Genomic DNA, 27,443 nt, shown 5'->3' with positions numbered 1-27,443 from the left:
AGGAAGCAATCCCCTTTACCATTGCAACCAAAAAAATAAAGTACCTAAGAATAAATTTAATCAGGGAGATTAAAGACTTGTACTTGGAAAATTATAAAACATTGATAAAAGAAATCAGGGAAGATACAAACAAGTGGAAGCATATATCATGCTCATGGTTAGGAAGAATAAACATCATTAAAATGTCTATATTACCGGCCCTGGCTGGTTGGCTCAGTGGTAGAGCATCGGCCTGGTGTGGAGGAGTCCTGGGTTCAATTCCCAGCCAGGGAACACAGGAGAAGCGCCAATCTGCTTCTCCACCCCTCCCCCTCTCCTTCCTCTCTGTCTCTCTCTTCCCCTCCCACAGCCAAGGCTCCATTGGAGCAAAGTTGGCCTGAGCGCTGAGGATGGCTCTATGGCCTCTGCCTCAGGTGCTAGAATGGCTCTGATTGTGGCAGAGCGATGCCCCAGATGGGCAGAGCATCGCCCCCTGGTGGGCATGCCGGGTGGATCCCGTTCGGGCGCATGCAGGAGTCTGTCTGACTGCCTCCCTGTTTGCAACTTCAGAAAAATACAAAAAGAAAAAACTCTATATTACTCAAAGCAATTTATAAATTCAATGCAATACCGATTAAAATACCAATGACTTACTTCAAAGATATAGAACACATATTCCAAAAATGTATACGGAACCAAAAGAGAACACAAATAACCTTAGCAATCTTGAAAAGGAAGAATAAATTGGGAAGTATCACACTTCTGGATATCAAGTTATACTATAAGGCCATTGTACACAAAACAGCCTGGTACTGGCATAAAAACAGGCATATAAATCAATGGAACAGAACTGAGAACCCAGAAATAAACCCACACTTTTATGGACAACTGATATTTGACAAAGAAAGTAAGAGCATACAATGGAGTAAAGACAGCCTCTTCAACAAATGGTGTTGGGAAAATTGGACAGCTACCTGCAAAAAAATGAAACTAGACCACCAACTTATACCATTCACAAAAATAAACTCAAAATGTATAAAAAACTTAAATGTAAGTCATAAAACCATAAACATCTTAGAAGAAAACATAGGCAGTAAGCTCTCTGACATCTCTCGCAGCAATATATCTGCCGATTTGTCTCCACAGGCAAGTGAAATAAAAGGATAAACAAATGGGACTATATCAAACTAAAAAGCTTCTGACAGCTAAAGATAATAAGAACAGAATAAAAAGACAAACTTATTACAATAAATATATTTGACAATGTGTCTGATAAGGGGTTAATAACCAAAATTTACAAAGAACTTGTAAAACTTAATACCAGGAAGACAAACAATCCAATCCAAAAATGGGCAAAAGAAATGAATAAACACTTCTCCAAAGAGGACATACAGATGGCCAATAGGCATATGAAAAAAAAAGCTCAACATCATTAATCATTAGAGAAATGCAAATTAAAACCACAATGAGATATCACCTCACACCAGTCAGAATGGCACTCATCAACAAAACAACACAGAATAAGTGCTGGCGAGGATGTGGAGAAAAGGGAACCCTCCTGCACTGCTGGTGGGAATGCAGACTAGTGCAGCCACTGTGGAAAACAGTATGGAGATTCCTCAAGAAGTTAAAATTCAAACTGCCTTTTGACCCAGCTATACCACTGTTAGGAATATATCCCAAGAACACCATAGCACTGTTTGAAAAGAATAAATGCAGCCCCATGTTTATGGCAGCATTGTTCACAATAGTGAAGATCTGGAAACAGCCCAAGTGTCCGTCAGAGGACAAGTGGATTAAAAAGCTTTGGTATATATATACTATGGAATACTACTCAGCCATAAGAAATGATGACATCGGATCTTTTACAACATGGATGGACCTTGATAACATTATACTGAGCGAAATAAGAAAATCAGAAAAAACTAAGAACTATATGATTCTGTATATAGGTGGGACATAAAAATGAGACTCAGAGACATGGGCAAGAGTGCGGGGGGGAGGAGAGGGAGGGAGTTTGGGGAGGGGAGGGGCACAAAGAAAACCAGTTAGAAGGTGACAGAAGACAATTGGACTTTGGGTGATGGGAATGCAGCATAATCAAATGTCAAAATAACCTAGAGATGTTTTCTCTGAACATATGTACCCTGATTTATCAATGTCATCCCATTAAAATCAATAAAAAAAAGAATTTGTCTCACGGCTAATTCAGGCAGTTAGAGGAATAGTATAAGGATGCTAATTCTGCTTCTCAGGCCACATCCTGCGAAAGGGGCCTCAAGAAAATTGGTGATTTGGTTCCTTTGATTTTGCCAATTGGATTAAAAAAAAAAATAGGTCAGGAATGCCCTAAAATGGAACTAACAATACATGGGCATAAATTTAAAGGACTTTTAGATACTGGAGCTAACGTATCTGTTATTGCTAAGCTACATTGGCCTCCTTCCTGGCCCACTCATGCAGCAGCCGCAGAATTACAAGGTATAGGGCAGAGTAAAATCCCCTCAACAAAGTTCTAGTTTTTTACATAGGGAAGATTAAGAAGATCATTCTGGTTTTTTTAAGCCTTATGTGCTCCCTGGATGGCCAGTTAATTTGTGGGGTAGAGATGTTTTGAAAAGTATGGGAGCGTTGCTTGTCAGTCCTAATGGTTTAGTCAATACTCAGATGCTTGATCGGGGATTTTTGCCCACTAAGGGACTAGGGAAAGAAGAGCGAGGAATTCCCACCCCCTTAGAAGTGGCACCCAATACCAGAAGGTATGGATTAGGATATCAAAATTTAGCATAGGGGCCTTGGTAGCTCCTGCTACCCCAATAATGCATTGTGCAGACTCAATTACTTGGAAATCAGATAGTCCTGTATGGGTAGACCAATGCCCCTTTCTCAGGAGAAACTTAGGGCAGCTGCTCAATTGGTACAAGAGCAGCTACAGCTTGGGCATATTGAACCATCTAATAGCCCATGGAATACACTTCCATATTTTGGTCTTGTCGCCTCCTGGATTATCAAGGGGCATAGGCGACCCTTAGAGCTTATAGGTTTTGAGCCTCAAAATTATTGTTGCTCCTCTTTTCAAAGGATCAACAACAATGGCTCTGGGAAACTTCCACTAAATGGCAAATCACTTTTTGCAAATCAATGGACAACTTTATACTGAAACAGTCAACTTAAAATCAGCTCAAAGACTAGAATTATATGTCATTATCATGGCTTTTCAGCATTTGCCATATTCCTCCTTTAATCTATATACAGACAGCAAATATTTACTTATGGTTTTTTCCACTATAAATAACTGCTGTCTTAGGGACAACTGCTGATGAACTATTTCAGCAGTTCCTCCTTCTTCAAAGACTTGTATGTCAACATAGAGCTCCATATTTTATAGGACATACTTGAGCTCACTCCATGCTCCCTGGAGCTTTAGCACAAGGGAATAGCCTTGTTGATCAAGCTACCCAAAAGAAAATTATTTGGAGCAACCAAGACAGATCGAGCAATTCAGTCTCATACTATTCATTACCAGAACGCTGCAGCCCTGTGTAAACAGTTTCAACTTTCTCAGGAAGCAGCATGGCAGATTGGTAAATCCTGTCCAAGGAGTCCTATGCTACAATCTGTCCCTTCATTTGGAGTTAACCCTCAAGGACTTCTACCAGGACAACTTTGGCAAATGGATGTTACTCGTATACCTTCATTTAGCAAACAGTCCTATGCCCACGTTACAGTGGATAGTTATTCTGGATTTATAGTAGTAACCTCTGACAGAACAGGAGAGCCTGCTAAGCATGTTATAGCTCATTGTCTGTATGCATTTTTCTATTATTGGATTTCCTAAACTGGTTAAAACTGACAATTCTCCTGCATATGTAGCAAAAGCATTTACTGTATTTTGTCAAACCTTTAGAATTATGGGTATTTCTTACAATCTTTAAAGTCAAGGTATTATTAAAGTGTACCCAGCAAATATTTTAAGGTCAATTAAAAAAATTTAAAAGGGGGGAGTCATATCCTGGAACTCCTACGGGTCTACCATATCATGCTTTTTACTTTAAAATTTTTTAATTTCTTTCGAATGCTGATGAACAGGAGACGCCAAATCTTTTTCTCCTGCAAACTTCTACCTTCTTTTATTTGATCCAGCTAATAACACTGTTTTGTCTTTTTCCAAATAGCTCCAGATATACAGAAAAGGTTTATATAGGCGGATGGGGATCCTCAAACCCTTCAGCGAGATCTTCTGAGCATGACTTTTAAGGTACCAAGAGGCAGAAAAAGCCCAATAGAGATCAGGTGAACTACCAGCTTTTAGGATACACCCTTAAAGGCTCCAACGCCCCAAAGGGGTCTCATAGGATTCCATCTGGGTCCTGCTTCAATAGTGGAAAGGAAGGTCATTGAGCTAAAGCCTGCCAGGCTTACATGCCTCTGCTGTGAGGAAACAGGGACACTGGAAGGTAGGCTTTCCCCTTGCTCCTCTAAGGGAGGGTTCAGTCTCTTCCAGCCCTGCTCCAGCCACCTATGACCTAACCTTGCCCAGAATGCTGGGGTTTGCCACTGAAGGCTGAAGGTGCCCAGGGCCATTGGCCCCATCTACGACACTGTGGACGAGCCTAGGGTATTTCTTCCAAGAAGCAGGTAAACTGATCTCACTTGCACAAGGGCCACTTAACTATGTCTTGCCTGAATAGTCAGGTTTTTTATTCTTCCCTCGAAGATCTCTGTTGTGGTTGTTGATAGTCCTATTTTCTGCTGCTTTGTTTAATATATAGTGTTTCCTTTATTCCTCCTACCTCAATGCCCCACTCATATTTCAGGCTGGGACCTACTCCTAATTTAGAGCTCTCTTTCCCCCTTTTGCCAACTTCTATTATGAATTTACCTTTGCCACCCAGCTTAGTGTATTCCAAGGTTCTCTTTACCATGCCACAGTTGCAGAGCTCCAGGGAAAAGCAACCTGGTCTCATCTCTCCAGGCAGAGGAGAATAGAAGCTCCATCTCCACACACACTGCAGATGGCTTTTCCAGTTTACCTGAATCATTACCAGCTAGAAGCAGCGGTCATTGGGACTTGGACATGAGCTGCAAAGTATAGAATTGTGACAACAATTCCAGTGCCATGTGGACTTTTCCTGGATGTGGACTTTTCCTGGACTCCTGCTCCCTGTGACAGCTCCTAACTGACTGAACTGGGATTGGGTTGCATTTGCAGGGATTTGGAATGGTGTTGGTGCCAACTTGGACTTGGTGAACATGTTAAGGACACTACTCTTTTATGGATTTTTGCTCTATTGGCCAAGAATTTGCTTAAAGGCTTTAATCACTGTAAAAAAATAAAAGACTGGATAAAGAAGATGTGGCACATATACACCATGGTATACTATTCAGCCATAAGAAATGATGACATCGGATCATTTACAACAAAATGGTGGGATCTCGATAACATTGTACGGAGTAAAATAAGTAAATCAGAAAAAACCAAGAACTGCATGATTCTACACATTGGTAGGACATAAAAACGAAACTAAGAGACATGGACAGGAGTGGGATGGTTATGGGGGTCAGGAGGGAAGGAGGGAGAGGGGAGGGGAAGGGGGAGGGGTACAAAGAAAACTAGATAGAAGGTGACGGAGGACATTCTGACTTTAGGTGATGGGTATGCAACATAATTGAATGACAAGATTACCTGGACATGTTTTCTTTGAATATATGTACCTTGATTTATTGATGTCACCCCATTAAAGTTAATAAAAATTTAAAAAGAAAAAAAAATTAGATGTTTTTTTCATCACTGTCACACCTTGTCCCTGAATTTTCTATTTATTGATCTTTATTTCAATAATTATTGGTATTAAAAGAAAACTATTTTTGTTCAACAAATATAAAATTTCATTGAAGGCATGAGTTTTTCAACTAAAGCACCAAATCTCTTTTTAAATATTTATCATTGGCTCCATTTAATGGGTATACAATTTCGAATGTAGAAACCAAGATTTTATAAAAATAAAAAATTTCAAACAAAACCAATCCTGAAATTATTTATAAAGTTTCTGCACTAAATCATTACCACACAAGGGCATAGGCCCAAAAGAAAAGTCATACATTTGTTTTTTACTATACCCAAGCTCTCAGACACTGAAAAAAGAGAAAAAAAAATGGGGCTTGACATCAGCATTTAGAAAATGATGACTGACAGAAGAGCAAAAGAGGAAATCGAGATGGTAAAAAATGTGGTCACATCTAAGACTTTCATAGTACATTAAAAGGAATATTTTTTTTAAATGTCACCACTTAAATCCTGGGGAAACTAAATAGATAATAACAAAAAAAAACTATATATTTTTTAATGATGGAGAAAATACAGCATTCTATAATGTCATCATTAAGACAAACCATCAAAGCACATTTTGATAATCAAACCACTCCTTAAATGAATATATAACTTAAACTTGCTTACCACTATCTGAAATGCCAACACCTTGAATTTCCCAAGTAGTTAGAGAGTCAGGTAGCACAAACTGCAACTGTTTTCTGAAAGTTAAAATGTTTATGTTCAAATACAGTGAAACATTGATTAACTTGGACAGCATGCATTAAGAGAAATTTTGTTTTATACTATTTTAGAAGAGAAAAATATCACAGCAAAACAAAATCATATCAGATATTAAGGAAAATCAAGCAAAAAAAAAAAAAATCCAACCTGACCAGGCCGTGGTGCAGATAGAGCATTGGCCTGGGACGTGGAAGACCCAGGTTTGAAATCCCGAGGTCACCAGTTTCAGTGCTGGCTCATTTGGTTTGAGCAAGGCTCACCAGCTTGAACCCAAGGTCGCTGGCTTGAGTAAGGAGTCACTCAGTCTGCTGTAGCCTCCCAGTCAAGGCACATATGAGAAAGCAATCAATGAACAACTAAGGTGCTGCAAAGAATTGATGCTTCTCATTTCTCTCCCTTCCTGTCTGTCTGTCGCTATCTGTCCCTCTCTCTCTGTCACAAAAAAATAATAATTACGTAAATCCCTTATTTGTTTTTGTTTTTAGATTTTCATTTGTATGAGGAGAATTCAAATTCATAAGGATGCCTTTGAAACATTTCAAATTCAAAACATACAAAACAAAGAAAACGTATGTTCACTGTGTAGCATGTTCTAAAATAGGGAAGCAAAGTAATGCACCTTAACAGTGTTCATAACAAAGTTGCCGTAACTAAAAATTTCTGATTAAGAATAAATTGCCTGACTAGGTGGGTGGCGCAGTGGATAGGGCATCAACCTAAGATGCTGAAGACCCAGGTCCAAAACCCCGAGGTTGCCAGCTTGAGCACAGACTTATCTGGGTTGAGTCCGGGGCTGCTGGCTTGAGTGTGGGATCATAGATATAACCCTGTGGTTTCTGGCTTGAGCCCAAAGGTCACTGACTTGAGCAAGGGGTCACTGGTTCAGCTGGAACACCCAGGTCAAGGCACGTATGAGAAAGCAATCAATGAGCAACTAATGTGCCAAAGTTATCATCTCTCTCCTGTCTGTCTGTCCCTGTCTGTCCCTTTCTCTCACACACACACAAACTAAAAGAGTAAAAATAAAAATATATAAATTTATATGCCCTGGCAGGATAGCTCAATTGGTTAGAGCATTGTCCTGAAGCTCAGAGGTTGCCAGTTTGATTCTCGGTCAGGGTACATACTGGAACAGGTGTTCCTGTCTCTCTACTGCTCTCTCCTTTTCTTTCTCTCAAGTCAATAAAATAAACATTAAAAAAAAAAAGAATAAGTTTATATATTTATTTATTTCATTTAACAAATAGCTTCTGTGCACCAATTCTGAGGCAGGCATAGTGCTAAGTACTGAGTATACGGCACTTAAAAGATGTAGTCCTGCTCTCAAGTAGTTTACAGTCTAGTGGAAAAAATAACTAAGCAAATAAATTGCAATGCACTGTAATAACTGTACCAATAAAGCATTTAAAAATTGAGGCAATGTGCATTTATTTATTTATTAGAGAGAGAAAGGGAGGCAGAGAGACAGACTCCCACATGTGCCCTGACCGTCATCTACCTGGCAAGCCCTCTAGGGGGCAATGCTCTGCCCATCTGGGGTGTTGCTCGGTTGCAACTGGAGCCATTTATTTAGTGCCTGAGGTGAGGCAATGCAGCCATCCTCAGCGCTCGAGGTCAACTTGCTCGAGCTAATTGAGCCATGGCTGTGGGAAAGGAATGAGAGAGAGAGAGAGAGAGAAGGGGGAGGAGTGGAGACGCAGATAGTCGTTTCTTCTGTATGCCCTGACCAGGAATTAAACTGGGACTTCCACAGGCTGGGCGACGCTCTACCACTGAGCCAACCGGCCAGGGCCTATTTATTTATTTTAGTGCCTCTACAATCCAGACAAGGCTATGCCAGGTCCTAGATATAAAATACAATAATGTGAATTTGGCCTTACCCTGGAGGAAATTACATTGTAATGTGGAGATGGGCAGGTAAATGGTCATTATAATACTACAACACATGCAGCAGGGTTAATCAGGAGGGGTAATTTATTCACTCACTGGTAGGGTAGGAATAGTGATCAGGAGGCTTAGCATAGGAAGTGCTAGCCAAAGGGCAATGCCGACAGAAATAACAACACTAGAGAAAGAATTAGAGGGGACAAGGAGACCCGTTAGAAGACCGATGCCAGGCTCAGGACTCAGTGCCTTGGCTGCTCCTTGAAAAGTCATTGCTTTGAGCTCCCAAGGAAGGGTGGTAGTCAGGGACTTGGCATTATTCATCACTGTTTTCAGTGACTGGTACCGAACAGGCACTCCATAAAAATATGTTGAATAAAGGAATTTAATGAGAAAAGAACCTTTCTTATTAATCATTTGTTTTATAATACAGATATTTCAGGATAAAAAAAAGGTTGCTTAATACAGTATATATAGCACAGTTGTGCACAGCTAATGCTTACTAAAGTGAAATGAAATTAAATGGAATAGAACTCTTCTTCTCCAAGAGTTAATTCTGTCTTGGAATAAATTACTAGAACAAAGCACACATTTAAGAAAAAAAAGAGTGAAGCAAAAAACAAAATTTGGCAAAATGGTAGAATCATCTTGACTGTTAAATAAACTATTGGGAAATGGGTAGTCTTCAGATTTTCGGCCATAATATTTGCATTTTCTCACATTTTCCAGAGGAATGTCAAAGAAGGATATAATACCTTTGTTAGATAGGACAAGGGCCTCAAGTTCTGGGCCATTCTTACTAAATGCTATCCTTGCAAAATGTTAAAATGCAGCACAATATTTTGTAGACCAGCTGTCAATAGGATAAGCTTGATAGGAACCCAACCTGATAAATGTAGCCAACTACAAAGAAAAAATCAACATGTAATTGACCAAATAGTGTATATAAGCAATGGCTAAGCCTCCCTTCAGAAGGCAGGACTTTGGATATGATTCCCGGGTCTCCTTTACTTGCTGTAAGTAAATAAAACTACCTTGCTTCAGCGATTTGAATAGAGCACAAAAAGTGGGGATGAAAGCTGGGAATCACTTGAGTTCATAATACCTTGTGGAGACATCATGAACTTCCCATAACCAGCTTTCTGGAAAATAGCTCCTTATTTCTGATTTGGTTACTTCTGCCAAGGACTGTATCTCTGGAGGAAAAAAGTATATTTAATTATAGAAAAACAAATTCTACTTAGAGCCAAATTTTAAAATATGGATATTATTCTAAAACAAGCATTTTCTAAAAGGTCAACAAAACATGTTGTTTAATGATTTCAAAATAAAACCATTAGGATTTCTCCTTAATAGCATCGACAAAACAAAGCATAACAATATCTTTAATTATTTGTTTTAAATTGCCAAATGTCTAGTGTTCCTGAAATTATGCAAGATATTAATCAGCCTATAAAATTATTTATATTTTTATAGTCGCAATAATTCTCTTTATGTGATTCTCTGCCTTAGCTTAGAAATTTACTTATATTTCCTTTAGTCAAAATGAACAGAACTTCTGCTCCTGTCCAAGATGAATAATAAGGACTGGGGTTATCCTTTCTTAAAAAACAAAACCAGACACATCATATATAACAGTGTTCAGACAGAAGTGACCCAAGACTGTAATCCCTGAGATAAGGGAGAAGAATAGGTAATCCCTAAATTTATACAGTTTTCTTGTCTGGAGACAGTTTACAGGCTGCAGGGCAGGGAGAGGAACCCATGCAAACCTTTACAGAGTTGGAACAACACATATGGGCATTTGGGGAAGCCAAGCTGTCTAGAAAGAGGAGCAGAGTACTAGAGAGGAACTGCAGAGATTGAGTTCTATGTAGCTGAAACCAAACCAGGCAATTATAGTTGAAAAATTGGACAATGAAAAATACATGTATTAGATTGCTCAAGGAAATGCTGCTTGTAATAAGAAAAAAGTCTGAAAACAACCTAAATATATCTACTCACATGGTTTTGGTAGGTAGCCACAAAAATTTATGTTTGCAGAAGTACGTCCATTCAAATGGACAATGTTTAAGATACACTATTAAGCAAAACAATCAATTATAAAATAGGAACTGTCATTCTGCTTTGTCTGTTTTGACTATGTAAAAATGAAACAAAAGTCCTAAAAGTTCTGAAAACATATTAATGAGAGTTCTATAAAATCTGAAAATATATGTTGTCCTTGAAACTGAAATAAGATTTCAACTTTTATGTAGGTACACTTAACCTTTGCTAGATTTAGAAATCTTTTGCTATATTTAGCCATATAGGTATAAACAAAATTTTTAATGGTTATGATATCACAGAACCACAGAATTTTACAACTCAAAGGCATATTGGAGATCATCTGGCCTCAACTTACTTTAAAAATGAGGAGGTTGAGGCTCCGAGAGGATAAACAATCATTCAAGTTTATAGAATGAGTCAACTTTAAACTTGCCCTGGGTCTTGACTACGGACTAGTGTATTCTGCTCTATACTATACATTCCTCTTTGGATTCCTAAACATAATTAACAGATTTTTTTTTTCTTATGGGTATTTACAAGTTATCTTTTCTACTTTCGATTTTCAATAGAATGTGAAAATTGCCTTCCTTAGCAGCATACAACTACACAAAATTCTTCATATCAGGAAGTATTGAGATAGAAAACGTCAAACTTACGTAGCCTTCCCAATTGCATATGTTTATGAGTCTCTTCTTCAGCACGGAACTGGTTTGCTATCGTACAACACTTCTTAAAAGCTAGGATGCATCTCGGTCCTTTTTTAATACGGGAAGCTCGTTGTTCACAGGTTTCATCATCATTAAGACGGGCTCCATCATAACAACATTTCTTCACTAATGAATGTATGTAATTAGCAGCTGAAATGATAATAATACAAGTGTCCTTGGTTATGCATAAAGTCACAACATCTCAGGCTTAAAAGGAATCTGAAGGGATACTTGGTTTGACTGCTACGTGATCCCCTTCCCACAACAGTCCTGGCTAGTTGGCTAACCAGTCTCCCTCTGGAACTGCTCTAGGAATGGGGAGAATGTGGCCTCACAAGGTAGGTAGTCCACTCTGATTCATATTAAGTGATTAAAGGGCTTCCTACAACGAAGCTAAATATTAAGTCTTTAAACTGATACTTTGGTTTCAGCATCACTTGACTAAAGTTAACTATCTAAGAAGCCTTCAAATATTTAAAGACAGCTATAACTATGATTACTATATAAGTATTTCCTCCTTCAAGCTAAATATCCTTTTTTTCAAACATTTCTTATGTGGTAGGGGGATCACTCTTTACTGTAAGTACTCAAATGAATGTGTCCCTCTTCTCATATTATTAGAACTTAGAATGAAAGTTAGAATTAAAATAATTCATATGCAAATGGAAGGAGTTATATTATTGTAAGTATGATTATTAGTTGAACAAAGTTCACTTACTCCCAGTTCAATGTTCTCTCTATTGTAAAATTGCCAATCAAATTTCTATTTAAGTAATTTCTATTTGACTTGTTTCCCAAAGAGTAATCCAAAATACTATTAACTGTTAAACATATAAAATAGAAGAAATAGATTTCCAGATATACCCCAAAGTTAATAAAATTACAGATTTTTTTCAAAATAGAATGAAAGAATATTTTAATTGCTAGATTAAGTTTGTAGAGAGGAAATATTTGTGATAAATAAAAGTTAATCTCTTAGATTTTAGGGCTAGAAATAATATTTATCTTCCCCAAACTAAAGTTATGGTGAATTAATTATTGGATTTATTTGGATTCATCTTTTTGAGAGAAGTGAATGAGATATCTGAACATATATTTCTTTTTTCCCATTCTGAGTTAGGAGATATTAAATAATGTTTCATTTTTTCCAGCTTTTGAATGATATGACCATAACCCTTTTACAATCACATAAAACTTTTACAGTACCTTCTGCCTCTATTTTCAGTTGCAGCATTCTTTTTGGCCTGAGAATTTCTTTACAAGGTTCATCTGTTTTATGGATTTTTTGTTATTTTATTTTTTTAGTTATAAAGACAAAAAAGAAGAAAGAAAACAGAAGGTTAAAATCTCAAAAAAAATTCCATGATATTATGTAAGTACTCAAATTATTCATTCAAAAACATTGAGAACCTGCTTTCATCTGTGTAGGCATTGCACACTACACACCTTACCATGACTTGTATTATCCTAGGGGAGCTCATGATCTAGTGTCATATAGTTTGACTTGTTTGAACTGAGTTTGGCTGTGAATCCTGCAACCTTTTTGATTCACTGATTACAGAAAAATAGCTAAGAATATAGAGTAAGCAAAGTTTTTGTTGGATATGCTATTTTTATTATTTTTTCTTTGTGCTATAATATTACAAATAATAGTATTAAGTATACTTGTGAACAGTTTTAAAACCATAGGTGAGGCCCTGGTCGGTTGGCTCAGTGGTAGAGCGTCGGCCTGGCGTGCAGGAGTCCCGGGTTCGGTTCCGGCCAGGGCACACAGGAGAAGCGCCCATCTGCTTCTCCACCCCTCCCCCTCTCCTTCCTCTCTGTCTCTCTCTTCCCCTCCCGCAGCCAAGGCTCCATTGGAGGAAGGTTTGCCCGGGCGGTGGGGATGGCTCTGTGGCCTCTGCCTCAGGCGCTAGAATGGCTCTGATTGCGACAGAGCGACGCCCCAAGATGGGCAGAGCATCGCCCCCTGGTGGAAATGCCGGGATTCCCGGTCGGGCGCATGTGGGAGTCTGTCTGACTGCCTCCCCGTTTCCAGCTTCGGAAAAATACAAAAAACAAACAAACAAAAAAACCATAGGTGATTTAAGATGTGGTCCTTGCCCTGAGGGAGCTCACAGTGCAATGGCTGAGAAAAGATGTATAATGAAGTATAAGAACGTGCAGTAATGTACTGCTATCTTATTACTTATAAATAGAGCTAGTACCTACGATATTTTTTGTAATAAAGCAGGAGGGAATGATCAATTTTATGGGGGGAGGAAGCCTCATAGAGGAGAGTATTCTTACACGAGCTTCTCCAGGCTAATAAAAGGGAAAGCAGTTTAATGAAAAAAGGCCTAAAGGTATAAAATAGCATAGTGCCACCCAAATGCCACACTTGGTTCTGCATAGCTTAAACATAAGGTAATGTAAGGTAGAGCAGGATGAGAAATCATTGGAGAGAGTTGGGCAGAAGATCATGGGAAGCTCTGAGTATTACACTAAAAAATATGAACTTTATCTGAAAGGCTAATGAAACGTACCATACGAGGGCATTACATAGTCGTGTCATTCTAAGCTCAGTGTACAGACTGCTCTGGAGGACAAACAGAAATGAGACCTGGGAGGTAAATGACTGATGTAAATTCAGTCAATTTGAAGAATAAACAAAAAATGCTGCGTGTTTTACCATTTTGTTGGGTGTCATCTGCATTTGCATTGGTGAGGAAGGTGAGTCCAGCCAGGTGAAATACATCTGCATTGTTGCGGCCACCACCTGCCCCACAGCCCAGGTCACTCTTTTCCAAAGCTTGAAATACCTGTCAAGACAGGCAAATTATTGCGCCTATTCAGGTGTGGAAATCATTTCTCTAAAGAGCTAAAGATATGAGTTGTTTCATGGTTATGACAAACCTGTGAAATACACAGGTCATTTATCAAATGGCCAAAATCCACATTTCCCAATTCATTCCTTTAGTTTGTTTTTTTGTATTTACCAATTATACCTATTCAAAATTAAATCAAGAAATAAGTCTTAAGCTTTGGTCAGGGGATTCTTTGAAACTGGCCCATGGTGTTTTGTACTTAGAATACATTCTGCAATTGATGGGGTAGGCAATTAGACAGGCATGAGCAAAACAGGAGCAATAGGCCAGGTACAGAATGTCACCAGGGTGGAAAGACCCAGGTGCCTAGCAATGGAAAAAACTGGAGAAACAAGTATTAAGGCTAAGACCTTACCCCTAAGGTGACCTTTCCACCTAGCATGTCACTACTCATGCAGCTTAGACGCCCTGACCTTTCCTCCCCTAGCATGTCGGCGGTTTAGACACCTTTAGAGAAAGAACAAGGGGACCAGAGAATAGCCTCAAACAACTCCAGTACAAGTCCTTGTACAAGCACTACCCTAAGCATTAGCCCTCAGGACAATGAGGTTCTGACCTGAATAGAATAATCTTAGGAACAGAGCCTCAGGTCAGTTGACACAGAGACAGAGTTTTGGTCAAACTAACGATAACATCTAGGTCTCAGTTGTGTTTTAGCTGCAGGCTCAGAAAAGCAACAAAACACCATGAAGTGATGTCATGGCCGACATCAGATGTAATGACAACCTCCTTCCCTAGTGCTGACCAATCTGTGACAGAGACCCTGAAAGGACACACCTGGAAACCTGGAAAGCTGATAATATTCAACGGAGGTCCTCCTCTGAGACTGCCCTTAAAAATCCCTGCCTTTGGAAAACAGATTAAAACCCTAAGACAAAGAATGCATCTCTCTCTCTCTCTCTCTCTCTCTCTCTCTCTCTCCTCGCCTTTCCCAACCCCTTCTTTCCTCAGGTGAGCTCTTTCCTGAGCATGCCTATGCCTTTCCGCTCTTCTTCCCTTAAGCGTGTTATCTATTTTTTCCTGTCTCCTAAGCTCCAGCAGCCGTTCTATTGCCTCTGTCACTTGTTTCCTGAGTCCACACAGCTCAGGCGGCTCTCTTTTACCTCTGCAACTTTCTAAATAAGCATCTTGTATCAGAGTGCTCGGCTCTGAATTCTCTTAGCCAGATTCAAGAACTGAAGTCTAACCCTTCCATTAACACAATCAAATATCCTCCCCCGAACAAGGAGAAAATAACAGGGTCCATCCATAAATGAGTGAATTAGCAAAAAAAATAATTTTTAAATTGTTTAAAATGAAAAAAAAAGAGCACAATCTTTTGTGTTTGGGAGAGGAGAGCTCTAGGTTTTAAGTGGGTGAGAACTTGTTTGGGGTGCTTATTCTGGTTTTAGTTGTGACCCCCAAATGTTTTCCTTTCTGAATGTTTTAGCCTTAGTTTCCTAGTTCTTTCTTCCTTGTTCAAAGAAATTCAAGCTTGGAAGACAGTAGCAGAGCATAGGGGAGACAAATGGAAACTTAGGGAAACTGAATCATTTTCAAATTCTGTACCACAGATTTTTAGGAAAGCAAAAGAACAAGAAACCTCAGAGGTCACCCATCCAGCTTTCTCTTGTACTGCTACTATAACTTCCCCTCCTCTGCCTGCCCCCACCCAACCCCCAGACCCTCCAAATTGATGGCACTTTTGTTCCATGATTGTAATTGCTATTGTGGTCATATGTTTTTAAAGTGCTTAACTCTACATTTGGAAGAAGAAGGAAGGATGGACTTGTGCTTTGTGGAGTAACGTGACAATGACTTACCTTCCTTAGAACCACTGTTCTAGAGTGTGACTGTGGAAAAGAGAGGCCTAGTCTTCCCTTAATTCTTCCCTCACAACCAACCCTGGGGTCCACGCTTTGTGAAGCACTGCACAGAATCATCCATGTACCAGTAACGAAGGTTATGTGTTACTTAACTTTTTCTAGGGACTTCTTGGCTTTCCTTTGGACTCCATAGATAGCGCTGTCCACTGCTGTTAAAGCCACCCAGGAATTTGACTGAGTTGCCATATTAAGAGATACACGTTCACCTGGAGAATATGTACCTGCACCTGGAGACAAATAAACCTAAAAGGTCATTTTAAAAAAAAAAAAAGGTTATTTTTATGAAACAAAACTCTATAGGTTGCTTTATATACAGTTTCTTTTATTCAGAAGAAAATTCGATTGTGATATAATTTGTGGCATACCTGGAGCTCGTTGCCACATTTTTCTTCAATATTTAACCAGGCTGAGTCAGACACTAATTCTGCTGTTTGCTCTCCTGTGACGATGTAATAGACCAGCAGACGGGCTGAAGGAACCATGTTCTGTGTCACTGGAATATTTATACTTTGATAAGAGGAATCTGGAAGTTTCTTCCTGGTGCCAAAGTGAACAATTTTGCCCTTGGATAAAATCTAAAAATAAAGAATGGCAGCAACAGTAACTACAAAAACAAAACCTAGGCTTCAGGATGGAGAGTGGAGCCGAAGCAGAAATTAATGTCAAGAAAAAGAAAATTAACATGTATGGGCCTACTACGTGCCAGGAACTTCTATGCTGACTTTAATTCCTTTCATTCTCATAATAACCAGTAAGACAGAAATACATTATCTCCATTGTGCAAATGAAGGGACTGAGGCTCAGGAATTAGCAAAATGTGGTACTGATTTTAGTTCAAAATCACATAACTATTAAAACAGAATTAAAATTTGATCTCAAATCTGTTTAAAGTTATCATACTGACACTAAAAGCTCCTTTGTTTTACTAACTAAAAAAAATAGACAAGTAAGCCGAGTACAGCTTACTAGGAAATTAACTTTTAAAGGCAGAGATTAGGCAAAATATGGGCAAAAGAAATGAATAGATACTTCTCCAAAGAGGACATACAGATAGATGGCCAATAGACAGATGAAAAAATGTTCAACATCACTAATTATTAGAGAAATGCAAATTAAAACCACAATAAGATACCACCTAACACCAGTCAGAATGGTGCTCATCAACAAAACAACACAGAATAAGTGCTGGCGAGGGTGTGGAGAAAAGGGAACCCTCCTGCACTGCTGGTGGGAATGCAGACTGGTGCAGCCACTGTGGAAAACAGTATGGAGATTCCTCAAGAAATTAAAAATCAAACTGCCTTTTGACCCAGCCATCCCACTTTTAGGAATATATCCCAAGAACACTATATCACTGATTCAAAAAGATAAATGCAATTCCAAGTTTATGGCAGCATTGATCACAAAAGCAAAGATCTGGAAACAGCCCAAATGTCTATCAGTGGATGAGTGGATTAAAAAGCTTTGGTACATATATACAATGAAGTACTATGGGGCCACGAAAAAGAAGGAAATCTTACCTTTTGCGAAAACATGGATGGACCTGGAAACTATTATGTTAAGTGAAGTAAGCCAAGTAGAAAAAAAAAAAAATCATATGACCTCACTCATGTGAGGAATCCAATGAACAATGTGAATCGAGGAACGGAATTGAGACAGAGGAGGGATCAAAGGGACCAGAGGGAAAGAGGACAGAGGGAAAGGGGATGATAGGATGGGATAAAGCTGAAGGGAAGGGGAGAGGGCTTTTTGGGGAGGGGGGCAAAGGAGATGTTGAGGGGAATACGGGGGAGGGTGGGATGCATTCGGGGCGACACTAGAATCTATGTAAACACAATAAATGAAAACCAATAAAAAAAATAAAGGCAGAGAATTAGGTTCTAAATTGGAGACATAAGTTTAAAAATTACAAACTCCAGGAAGCCAAAATGTTTTCAAAGATCTCTTAAGTTGTCCCTAGCAGGACTGGATGCAGTAGACAGCAAGTTTTGATAGACAGTCCCTATATAGGTCCCCTTCATCAGTTGATATGATCATTGGACCTCATTTATTTTTTAATTTCTTTCTCAAAAATGTTGAAAATTTAATCATCCCCTGATTGGCTTGCCCACTGGAATAATTCATTCCATTTCTTTAACAATTGTCAGGAAGCCCTTAACACTTTTCACACATTCCTCCCAAGGTTTCACTGAGAGGCTTCACTGACCACCACTGCTAACATGAGTCATATCATAAGGGATGTTACGGAGCTGTAGAATCGGAGCAGGTATTCTGTGACTCGACACTTAACAGAATGTGGGTTCTCCCTTCATGCCAGTGAAATGAACATATTTTAAATAGCTGTAGACATGTCATCTTTGGCCACTAAATAAGCAAAGGTAATGTGATAATTGAATTAGGCCCTCTCTGAGGAGTAGTCAACTCTCTTTGGTGAAAGGAGATCAAACAAGGAGTCAGAGGTTCGCAGTTCAAATCGACATCTTCCTCTTTCAAGCTGAGTGACTACGGCAAGCCTTTTAACCTCTCTCTCAGCTTCCTCAGCTCTAAAATGGTCATGAAGAACATGCCTAATCTCAAAGGTTTTCAAAAAACTGGTTATCAGATTAGATGATGTGGTTGAAACGCTTTGTTAAAATAATTGTAAGGGATCATTCCAATGTTTCTCTACAAGCAAAAAATAATGTTCCAGGTGCGGGAATAAACAGATGTAAATCTAACATTATTGTACTTACCAAGAAATTGTAGTGAGTGATTTTGTCAATATATGGACTTTTGGGAGTAACAATAATATTTAGATGTTCTCCCACGAGCAAAGATCTGTAGTTCCCAGTCCAGTCGATATAAAGGTAACTCTGGCTGAGAGATGAGTATGCCACTGCTCTGTAATCTCTGCTGGCCTGATTTTCTTCCGGGAGATCTGGGTCATCAGTCCTGACCTAGAAAGGAACAATTTCAGAGAAGACATGTGGACTGTGATGCAATGTTTTCTGTGATATATATACCTTTTAAATTCCTTTCTTTGCTTTCTAAATTTCTAAATTTCATACCACCAAATGATGAAGAAAGGAAAACCTCCACTATTCCCATGTTTATACTGCTGTGAAATTAAGTAATTTTACAAAGACTCTGGACAACAGTTAGGATCATATGGGATTATGGGCTGTGGTGGAAAAGTCCACTGAAGTGAAGAGAGAAAGATACTCCTGGTAAAAATATTGGTACCCTTCCTGAAATGTAATGGCAAGTTGAGGATTCCTCTTCCTGTAAGGGGGGAATGGCAGAAATTCAGGGTAGTGCTGGGAATGTCATGAGGACTAGGGGACAGGAGTTGTCAATGCACATCAGAGATTCTCCGGCCCAATTTCATAATGGTACAGAGAAGTGTTTATAAATATAGAGCAGAAATTATGTCATGGCAGCAATATCCACCTTTGACAGCAAAGGGATCAGTAGTTCATGCTCTGAATTATAATACGTTATTGGTTTACATCCCAGTGCTTACCATTTATTAACTCTGGATAAGTTGTATAAGAGAAATTTGAAGCCTCTGTTTTCTCAGCTGCAAAATGGCAAAGATAATATTCACTAGCTCAGAGAGCTGATTAAGTGGGTATTAAATGTGATCTACATAAAGTTCATAACGCGATGCTTAGCACTTTCTAAGTGCTTGGTAGATGATAGTGAATGTATGCATACTGCAGTCATTAATGTGTATTGTCAAGTTATTCATTTTTTACTTAGAATTGGGAACTCAGACACTATTTGCTGGAAGAGAAAATACTAAGTGAGCTCTATGGTGGAGTGGTTCACACAGCTAGAAAAAAAGGGAGGCTCCTATATTTAACCATTTTGTGGCTCTGAAAAGAGATATATCTGATAAATTGGGGGTAGGAGAGAGACTATTCCTACCACTGACTTCCACTGCTATATACCTATTCTGAAGCATCTAGATTCTAATACAGTTTTACTGATGTAAGAAAAAATAATTAATTCTTCCACCCCAAAAGTGATAGATTTATCTTCCTCTAGTGTTATTTTTATTTATTTATTTATTTTTGGATGCAAAATTGTGGAACCACTCACTGGACTCAAGTATAAAATCTGCTGCATCTGTTCTACACACTTGCCAAAGTACACTGTCAAAAGTACACATTGTCCTAGAAAATTTAACAGAATTCAGCTCACATTAAACTCCAGTGCTGTCACTCCAGCCGGGAGATTAACCACAAATGAAGCTACTCCATCGCTGGAATCTGTTACGCTTTTCTTTGATTCCAAGTCAGCTGTCTCTTGGTTTTCATTGACCGTTTGTGCATTCAGGGTCACAGACACTCCTCCCACTGATTTGTCAAATGAATCTTTAACCTGCACCTGTTTGTCAGAACAATCCAAATTCAATTAGTCAGCTCAGACCTTTTTTTTTTCATTTTCATTTTTTTCTGAAGCTGGAAACAGGGAGAGACAGTCAGACAGACTCCCGCATGCGCCCTACCGGGATCCACCCGGCATGCCCACCATGGGGCGACGCTCTGCCCACCAGGGGGCGATGCTCTGCCCATCCTGGGCGTCGCCATATTGCGACCAGAGCCACTCTAGCGCCTGAGGCAGAGGCCACAGAGCCATCCCCAGCGCCCGGGCCATCTTTGCTCCAGTGGAGCCTCGGCCACGGGAGGGGAAGAGAGAGACAGAGAGGAAGGAGAGGGGGAGGGGTGGAGAAGCAAATGGGCGCTTCTCCTGTGTGCCCTGGCCGGGAATCGAACCCGGGTCCTCCGCACGCTAGGCCGACGCTCTACCGCTGAGCCAACCGGCCAGGGCTCAGCCCTTTTTTTAAAAAAAAATTTTTATTGAATTTATTGGGGGTGACATTGGATAATAAAATTATGTATGTCTCGGGTATATGATTCTATAATATATCATCTGTATGTTGTACTGTGTGTTCACCACCCCAAAGCAAGTCTCTTTCCATCACTATTATCTGCCTTTCACTCTTCTACCTCCCTCTATCCCCTTAGCCTTTCGTAATTCCCCTGCTGTTATCTATGATTTTCTTCTTTGCTTAATCCCTTCACCTTTCTCACCCAGCTCAACACTTGTTTTAAAGCATAACAATTCTGAAATATTTTCTTTCCTCTCCACCAAAATACAAATTATTCATGTAAATATGTTATTCAATAAAGAGAAGTGTTCTCAGCTTATGAAAAGATTTAATTCTATTTAGCTAAATCATTTTTAATAGATTTTCCTGTATATCAAGCAGACTTAGAACATAAATATATTATTTTTTCAATGTGCCAAGTAGATGTGATAAAGTCTTCTGCTATCTAAGTTTTGTGTTTCTTCAGTTGGCTTAGGACTGAATAAAAGAGAAAATGAGACAGTTGTTTCTAGGAAGGAATCTTTTTGATATCAAAAACAACAAATGCATCCTTTTTTCTCTTAACCTCTACCTCTTACTGCCGTGCATGTAATTATATGTAATTTCCGTAAATATATATTTCATATTGTTTTCTTTTCATATGTGATATTAAGAGCCAGTAACCTACAGTATGTAAGAAGTAAAACATTTTAGTTATACTAAAGCTGAATTTTTAAAGCAGCATATTTTCAGAGAATTAAAAACCTGTTCTGGCTTTCTAAATGAAGAACAGGGAACAAAATTTTCTATTTTAAAAAATATAATATATTGTATATACTAAATATAAATACAATGTAATTTAAAAAGCCAAATGAATGTTTAATTCCATACTATCAGCTTTTAAAAAAGGAAAAGTGGAGGAAGGAGAGAAACATTAAATAGTAAGGAGAAAGCAAAAAAGACAGAGAAAAGCATCAGGAACAGAAGTCACGATGTAGAGGATGAAGAACAATACAGACAGCTGAGATCAGACAGAGTTACGCAAAAGAAGAATAAGAGTTACGCACAAGGAGAATACAGAGTGAAAAGCACAAGATGCAAATTCAGAGACAAACAGACTGTGAAAGATGGTGAGAGACGTATTTCTTTTCAAGGAATGATATCTCTATCTTAAGGCTTTTTAGGAACATGCCACCAAATAGTTTTAAATGTTAATGTTTTTTGAACTATATAGACTTATGGGAATTTACATATAATATAATGCAATGCTTATTTAGGGAATGCCTAACATGGGCTATGTTATTAAATACTGACATGTGCCCTAAGGCTGAAGCTGGCCTGCAGTTTCCCACCCCTGTTCACATACACAGAAGGGGCAGCTCTTACGGAACGAATTCCCTTCTTGATCTGCCTGTCTAATGTTCTTCCCCTACTTGCCACCCGCCATGTTTTCTGTAAACAGAAAAAGACAGTTATATTCAGCGGTTTCTCCCCACCCTTCTTCATCTACCTTGATGGAATATGGAATTCCCGGCTTCAGGAAAAGAGGAGTAGCAACCAAATTCAGTTTGTAGGGAGAGAGGAGGTATTTGACACCAGTTAATTCTGCCTCTTCAGAAAATCCACCTAAAGAAATGACAAGGATAACGTTGACCTCTTTAGGGAGGAGATTGATCTGTATGAGGATCTATTTTATCTTGTTATGTCTCCACAGACTTGTTACTCCACTCACTCCATTCGTGCACTCATTCATTTACCAATCATAAGTTGAATGTGGGTATTGGCTCAGAGGGGCAGTGCAGAGAAGAGCTTAAACCTCGGGAGTTTCCAAAGCCTTGCAAGGCTTCTACATAGAGCTGCCCTGTGTAGAATTAGAGCTATAGGACTGGATTGAGGAAGAAGGCAAAAAAGGGACACCACTTTTTGTCAGAGGTCTGAGTTTCAGTTGAACATATGCAAAGGATTAAGGAGAAAAGGGAAAGGTAGGCCAGAGACTATGCCTTACAGGGGATTCATCATTAGACTGCAGAAATGTTATGTTACTCAACCATCATCTAGGAGATCACCTTCCTCTCAAGGTCAATAACATTAACTAGTTTGCTTAAGGCACACATAGAATTCCTTCTTGTTACAGATTCTTTGTTTACCTGTGTTATAGCTGCCAGTGTATAAGCCACTTGAGAGCTGGGATTATACATCACTCATATTTGGAAGCCTGCATGTTTAGCAATATTCTTTGACTACTTCATAAATAGTTATTAAACGGAATTTATTTGAAATAAATTGAGTAAAAATAAAAGTAAAGAAACTTTAAAATAAAGTAAAAAACAACAGCCAGGGCAAGGAGAATAAAGTCATCATCATTCTCTAACATCTATTGAGCATCTGATATATACAAAGTGCTCAATAACTGAATAATTATCTCCATTCTTCATTATGCTATCCTAGAAGGACAAATTTAAAGAGGTAAAATAGGCCTTAGGGATTATCTGGTTTATCTTTAATTTTACAGGGGGAAAAAATAGACTCAGTGTAGTTAAATTATTTGTTCAAGCTTAGTTGAGGTTCAATATAAACCTGAAAATATAAAGAACATTAGTAATCAAGACATACCAGAGTAAAACAATTTGACTCGACTTGGAATAATAATTAATAACTATTAAATACCATTGGAGTGGGGTTAAGAGCACTATGTAAAATGTTAATGATGTTAAGAAAGTAGTTAAGTGGACCCAAGAAAGAGGAGGAGGAAAAGAAGGAGGACGATGAGGAGAAGGGCTAACTTATATGGTCCTCATTATGTACTAGCTTAAGTGCTTTGGGTATATGGACTCTTTGATCCTCATCACAACCTATGAAGTATATACTATTATTGCACCTATTTTAGAAACATTCTTGTCCCCAATTTTAGTTAGAATTCCTGAACATTACAGCTGAAAGGGCTTTAGGAGGCCTTTGGTTCAACTTCATCATTGCACAGATAAGGAGATGAAAACAGTAACAGTAACTTTCATTTCATAGGACTTTATCAAACATTTTTACATACATAATTTTATTTTGACTTTGTTTCTCACCAGGTGAGAACACTGGGGTGCCAGATGTTCACGCCAGACAGCCTGCAGAACCACTGAAGCTATCACCTGGGCAGGTATTGTCTTGCAGCTCAGGCAATGGAAACCCAATGACTACAGAGTGGCAGAACTATATTCTAATCTCAGCTTTTAAAGACATAAAAGTTAAAATTTAACTATGAAAGAAAATAAAATATGAAATAACTATATACATTCTTTATACTTTTAATATGCTGTTCTAAATATTTTCCAAGATAAAAAAAGGAAAAATAAAATGAATAAAGGAAACTTACCTGTAGACTCTATGACTTGTACACCAATATAAAGGTACTTATTGTTTAAGTCTTCCAGACTGTCGTAGGGCAATTCTTTAATTGCTGTTTCAGAGTTAAATGTGACTTTAACAATTCCATTTATCAACTTTTTTAAAGGGGAAAATGAAATAGTTATTTCAGAGAGAAACTCATAAGGAAAAATGAACAAAACCTGCTTTAACAGTCTCTCAAGCAAAAGCCAATATCAGAAGAATGGTTTATCATCACCACTAAGTAAATGACTGGGTCCTCAATTAAGCCCAGAACGTTATTTTTTAATCTATTTTACAGAATTATATACATGGAGAGTCTTAAACATCATTTGATTCAACAGGTCTTCTTTGTACTAACTGACAAAGATGTTTTCTTCCAATTTCCGAGTCATCGGCCATCTTTCTAGGCCTCTCAGTTTACTTTTTCCTTAACAGAGTTTGTTGGGTTTTATATTTATTTTGTGCTTTGTTGCTTACATATAGAAACACTAATTAAAAAACATAAAATGGGTAAAGGGGTTAAGTTATATCACATAACTTAATTATTAAGCACAATACTAAAATAGATTTTGCCTTATTTTTTCTTCTAAAATTAAATACCTTGAAGCTAGGAATTTTTGCATTATTTAGCTTTAAACATCAGTGTCTAGCATAGAATCTTGCATTAAAAATAGGCAACAGCCCTGGCCAGGTAGCTCAGTTGGTTTGAGCATTGTCCTGATATGCCAAGGTTGTGGGTTTGATCTTCAGTCAGGGCACATACAAGAGCCAACAAATGAATGCATAAATAAGTGGAACAACAAATCGATGTTTCTCTCTTGCTCTTTTTCTCTCCTTTCCTCTCTCTCTAAAATCAATGAATAAAAAAAGAGGCATCTAATTTATATCTTGAAGAACTAAAACTGTCTTTTGAAAAAGCAAAGACTAGACCTGACCAGATAGTTAGGTTAGAATGTAGTCCCAAAGCACAGAAGTTGCCAGTTTGATTCCCAGTCAGGGCACATACAGGAACAGATTAATGTTCCTGTCACTCTCTCCCTTCTATTCTCTCTAAAGTCAACCAATAAAATTATTATTTTTTAGTTAAAAAAAGAAAAGAAAAAGAAAAAGCTAAATAACTGATGATGGAAACTACACAAACATGCAACAATGAGGAGAGCGACATGAGTTATCATCTATGGTATAAGGTAAAAAACACTGAACAAGTCAGACCACAGTGGGTTTAGCGTAGAAAATGATAGAGGAGTAAATAAACCATTACAGTAAAGAAAGGTTTTGCCACCTCAGCACTATTGACAGTCTGGAAAGATAACTCTTTGTTGTAGGGTACTGCTCTGTGCATTGTAGGAGCTTAGCAGCATCCCTGGCCTCTCCCCACTAAGTGCCAATAGCATCCTCTCCCCCAGTTATGACAACCATAAATGCCTGTGGACATTACCAAATGTCCCCTGAGGGGTAAAAAATAATCCCTGATTGAGAACCATGCAGTAAATTGTCAAAAGTACTCTATTAATAGAGACTCAAGCCCTGGCCGGTTGGCTCAGTGGTAGAGCGTCGGCCTGGCGTGCAGAAGTCCGGGGTTTGATTCCCGGCCAGGGCACACAGGAGAAGCGCCCATCTGCTTCTCCACCCCTCCCCCTCTCCTTCCTCTCTGTCTCTCTCTTCCCCTCCCGCAGCTGAGGCTCCATTGGAGCAGGGATGGCCCGGGCGCTGGGGATGGCTCCTTAGCCTCTGCCCCAGGTGCTGGAGTGGCTCTGCTTGCAGCAGAGCGACGCCCCAGAGGGGCAGAGTGTCGCCCTCTGGTGGGCAGAGCGTTGCCCCCTGGTGGGCGTGCCGGGTGGATCCCGGTCAGGCGCATGCAGGAGTCTGTCTAACTGTCTCTCCCCATTTTCCAGCTTCAGAAAAATCCAAAAAAAAAAAAAAAAAAAAAAAAAAGAGAGACTCAAGGCATAAGGGAGTGCCTGGAAGGGGCAGTTAACCTAGTGGAGAGGAATCAGGGAGACTTCCCAGAGAAAGGTTGTCAAGGGTGAGACTTTAAGGCCAAGGAGGAGTTAGCCAGGCAAAGAAGAGGCAGGAGGGGACGAAGGACAAGAGCATTTCCAAGCAGGAGCAGGATTACAAAGACCGGGAAGCAACAGAGACCTAGTAAAAGGGAGAGGAAAGGGGGAAATGGCATGAGATAGGCTGGTGAGAGGGAATGATGTCATGGAAAGTGGGCTTTATCCTAAAGACAGTGAGAAGCTGATGGAGGATTTTCGGCTTCCATTTTGACATCTATATAAAATAAGGGATCAGACTAGATGATTTGAATAATTTTCCATCTCTAGCATTCATGATGTATCATTAGGTATAAGTGAACATGTCTTAATATCTTACCATTTTGTTTTGCATTGCTTTTAGCATCATTTCTTTATGATCATCATGTAAATCATCTTTTATTCCAAAATATATATAAACATCAGCCTCACTGACGACTGTGTTATAAAAATATCTGTCAAATAATAATACTATAAGATTATTTTGCTAACATGGTTACAATAATAAAATTCAGATAAACTTTAAAAATTTTAAATTACACAGAGTGCTTGATATACTTTCAATTGTCTTTTATCCAGTCTTACATTTCATCCTCATAAAGCTACAATAATAAAGCCAAAGTGCAGATTTTATCACTATGTGCTTGATAAAAAAAAAAAAAATGATCTTGAGATAAAAAAACTCCAGTCCAAAGCACTTTCCTACAGAACACATTACTTTCTTTGATGATTATGATGTCAGTGAGGAGCTGCTTCCTATTTCCTTTTACATCTTTAAAAGCATGCCTAATCTTACTGTTATATGAGATAGATTTTATTTTAATCCAAAGTGCATATTACCTTTTCGGTTTAGAATTAAAAGAAAGAATAAAGGAAACTTTCTGACCAGCAAATAATGCTATAGCAAGAACTAACTTTCCTTACTTATAGTTTGAACAAAGTGTCTCCATTAGAATAAATTAATTTCTATAATACCATGTCATAGGTGGTTTAGACTAAATTGCAAACACTTGATTTTAGGAATAAATGTTAGCAAAAAAAAAAAGCGTAGCATATGAAGGCATGGACTGGAACCAGACAGACTGTGTGAAATCTTAGGCAGTTACTGAACATTTATGTACCTCTGTTTTTTCACTTGTAAAATGGGAATAGTAATAGTATCTATACCTCATAGAGTTTTCATAAAGATTAAATGAGGTAATATAGCCAGAGTGCTTCAAAAGTGCCTGACACATACAGTTATATAAATTGGTTATTGTTACTAATAAGT

The 27,443-nt window shown here is 38.6% G+C and overlaps 1 protein-coding gene across 1 annotated transcript in view; it reads right to left on the bottom strand.

Annotated features, from left to right (window-relative positions):
• Positions 1-27,443, bottom strand: part of C5 (complement C5) — a 122,780-nt gene that overhangs the window by 65,293 nt on the left and 30,044 nt on the right. The window contains exons 8-19 of the mRNA XM_066256371.1: positions 26,514-26,628; positions 24,124-24,250; positions 22,270-22,385; positions 20,090-20,275; positions 18,637-18,840; positions 16,270-16,479; positions 15,998-16,147; positions 13,844-13,973; positions 12,379-12,441; positions 11,122-11,322; positions 9,522-9,612; positions 6,437-6,510 (exon numbers count right to left, since the gene is read on the bottom strand). Of these exons, the coding sequence (XP_066112468.1) occupies positions 6,437-6,510; positions 9,522-9,612; positions 11,122-11,322; positions 12,379-12,441; positions 13,844-13,973; positions 15,998-16,147; positions 16,270-16,479; positions 18,637-18,840; positions 20,090-20,275; positions 22,270-22,385; positions 24,124-24,250; positions 26,514-26,628 (1,667 nt within the window). The remainder of the gene's footprint in view (positions 1-6,436; positions 6,511-9,521; positions 9,613-11,121; positions 11,323-12,378; positions 12,442-13,843; positions 13,974-15,997; positions 16,148-16,269; positions 16,480-18,636; positions 18,841-20,089; positions 20,276-22,269; positions 22,386-24,123; positions 24,251-26,513; positions 26,629-27,443) is intronic.

Source organism: Saccopteryx bilineata, chromosome 2 (genome assembly GCF_036850765.1).
Source record: "Saccopteryx bilineata isolate mSacBil1 chromosome 2, mSacBil1_pri_phased_curated, whole genome shotgun sequence".
Lineage (NCBI taxonomy): Eukaryota > Metazoa > Chordata > Mammalia > Chiroptera > Emballonuridae > Saccopteryx > Saccopteryx bilineata.
Note: the sequence above shows the minus strand (reverse complement) of the source record. Positions and strands in the feature narration are given on the sequence as shown.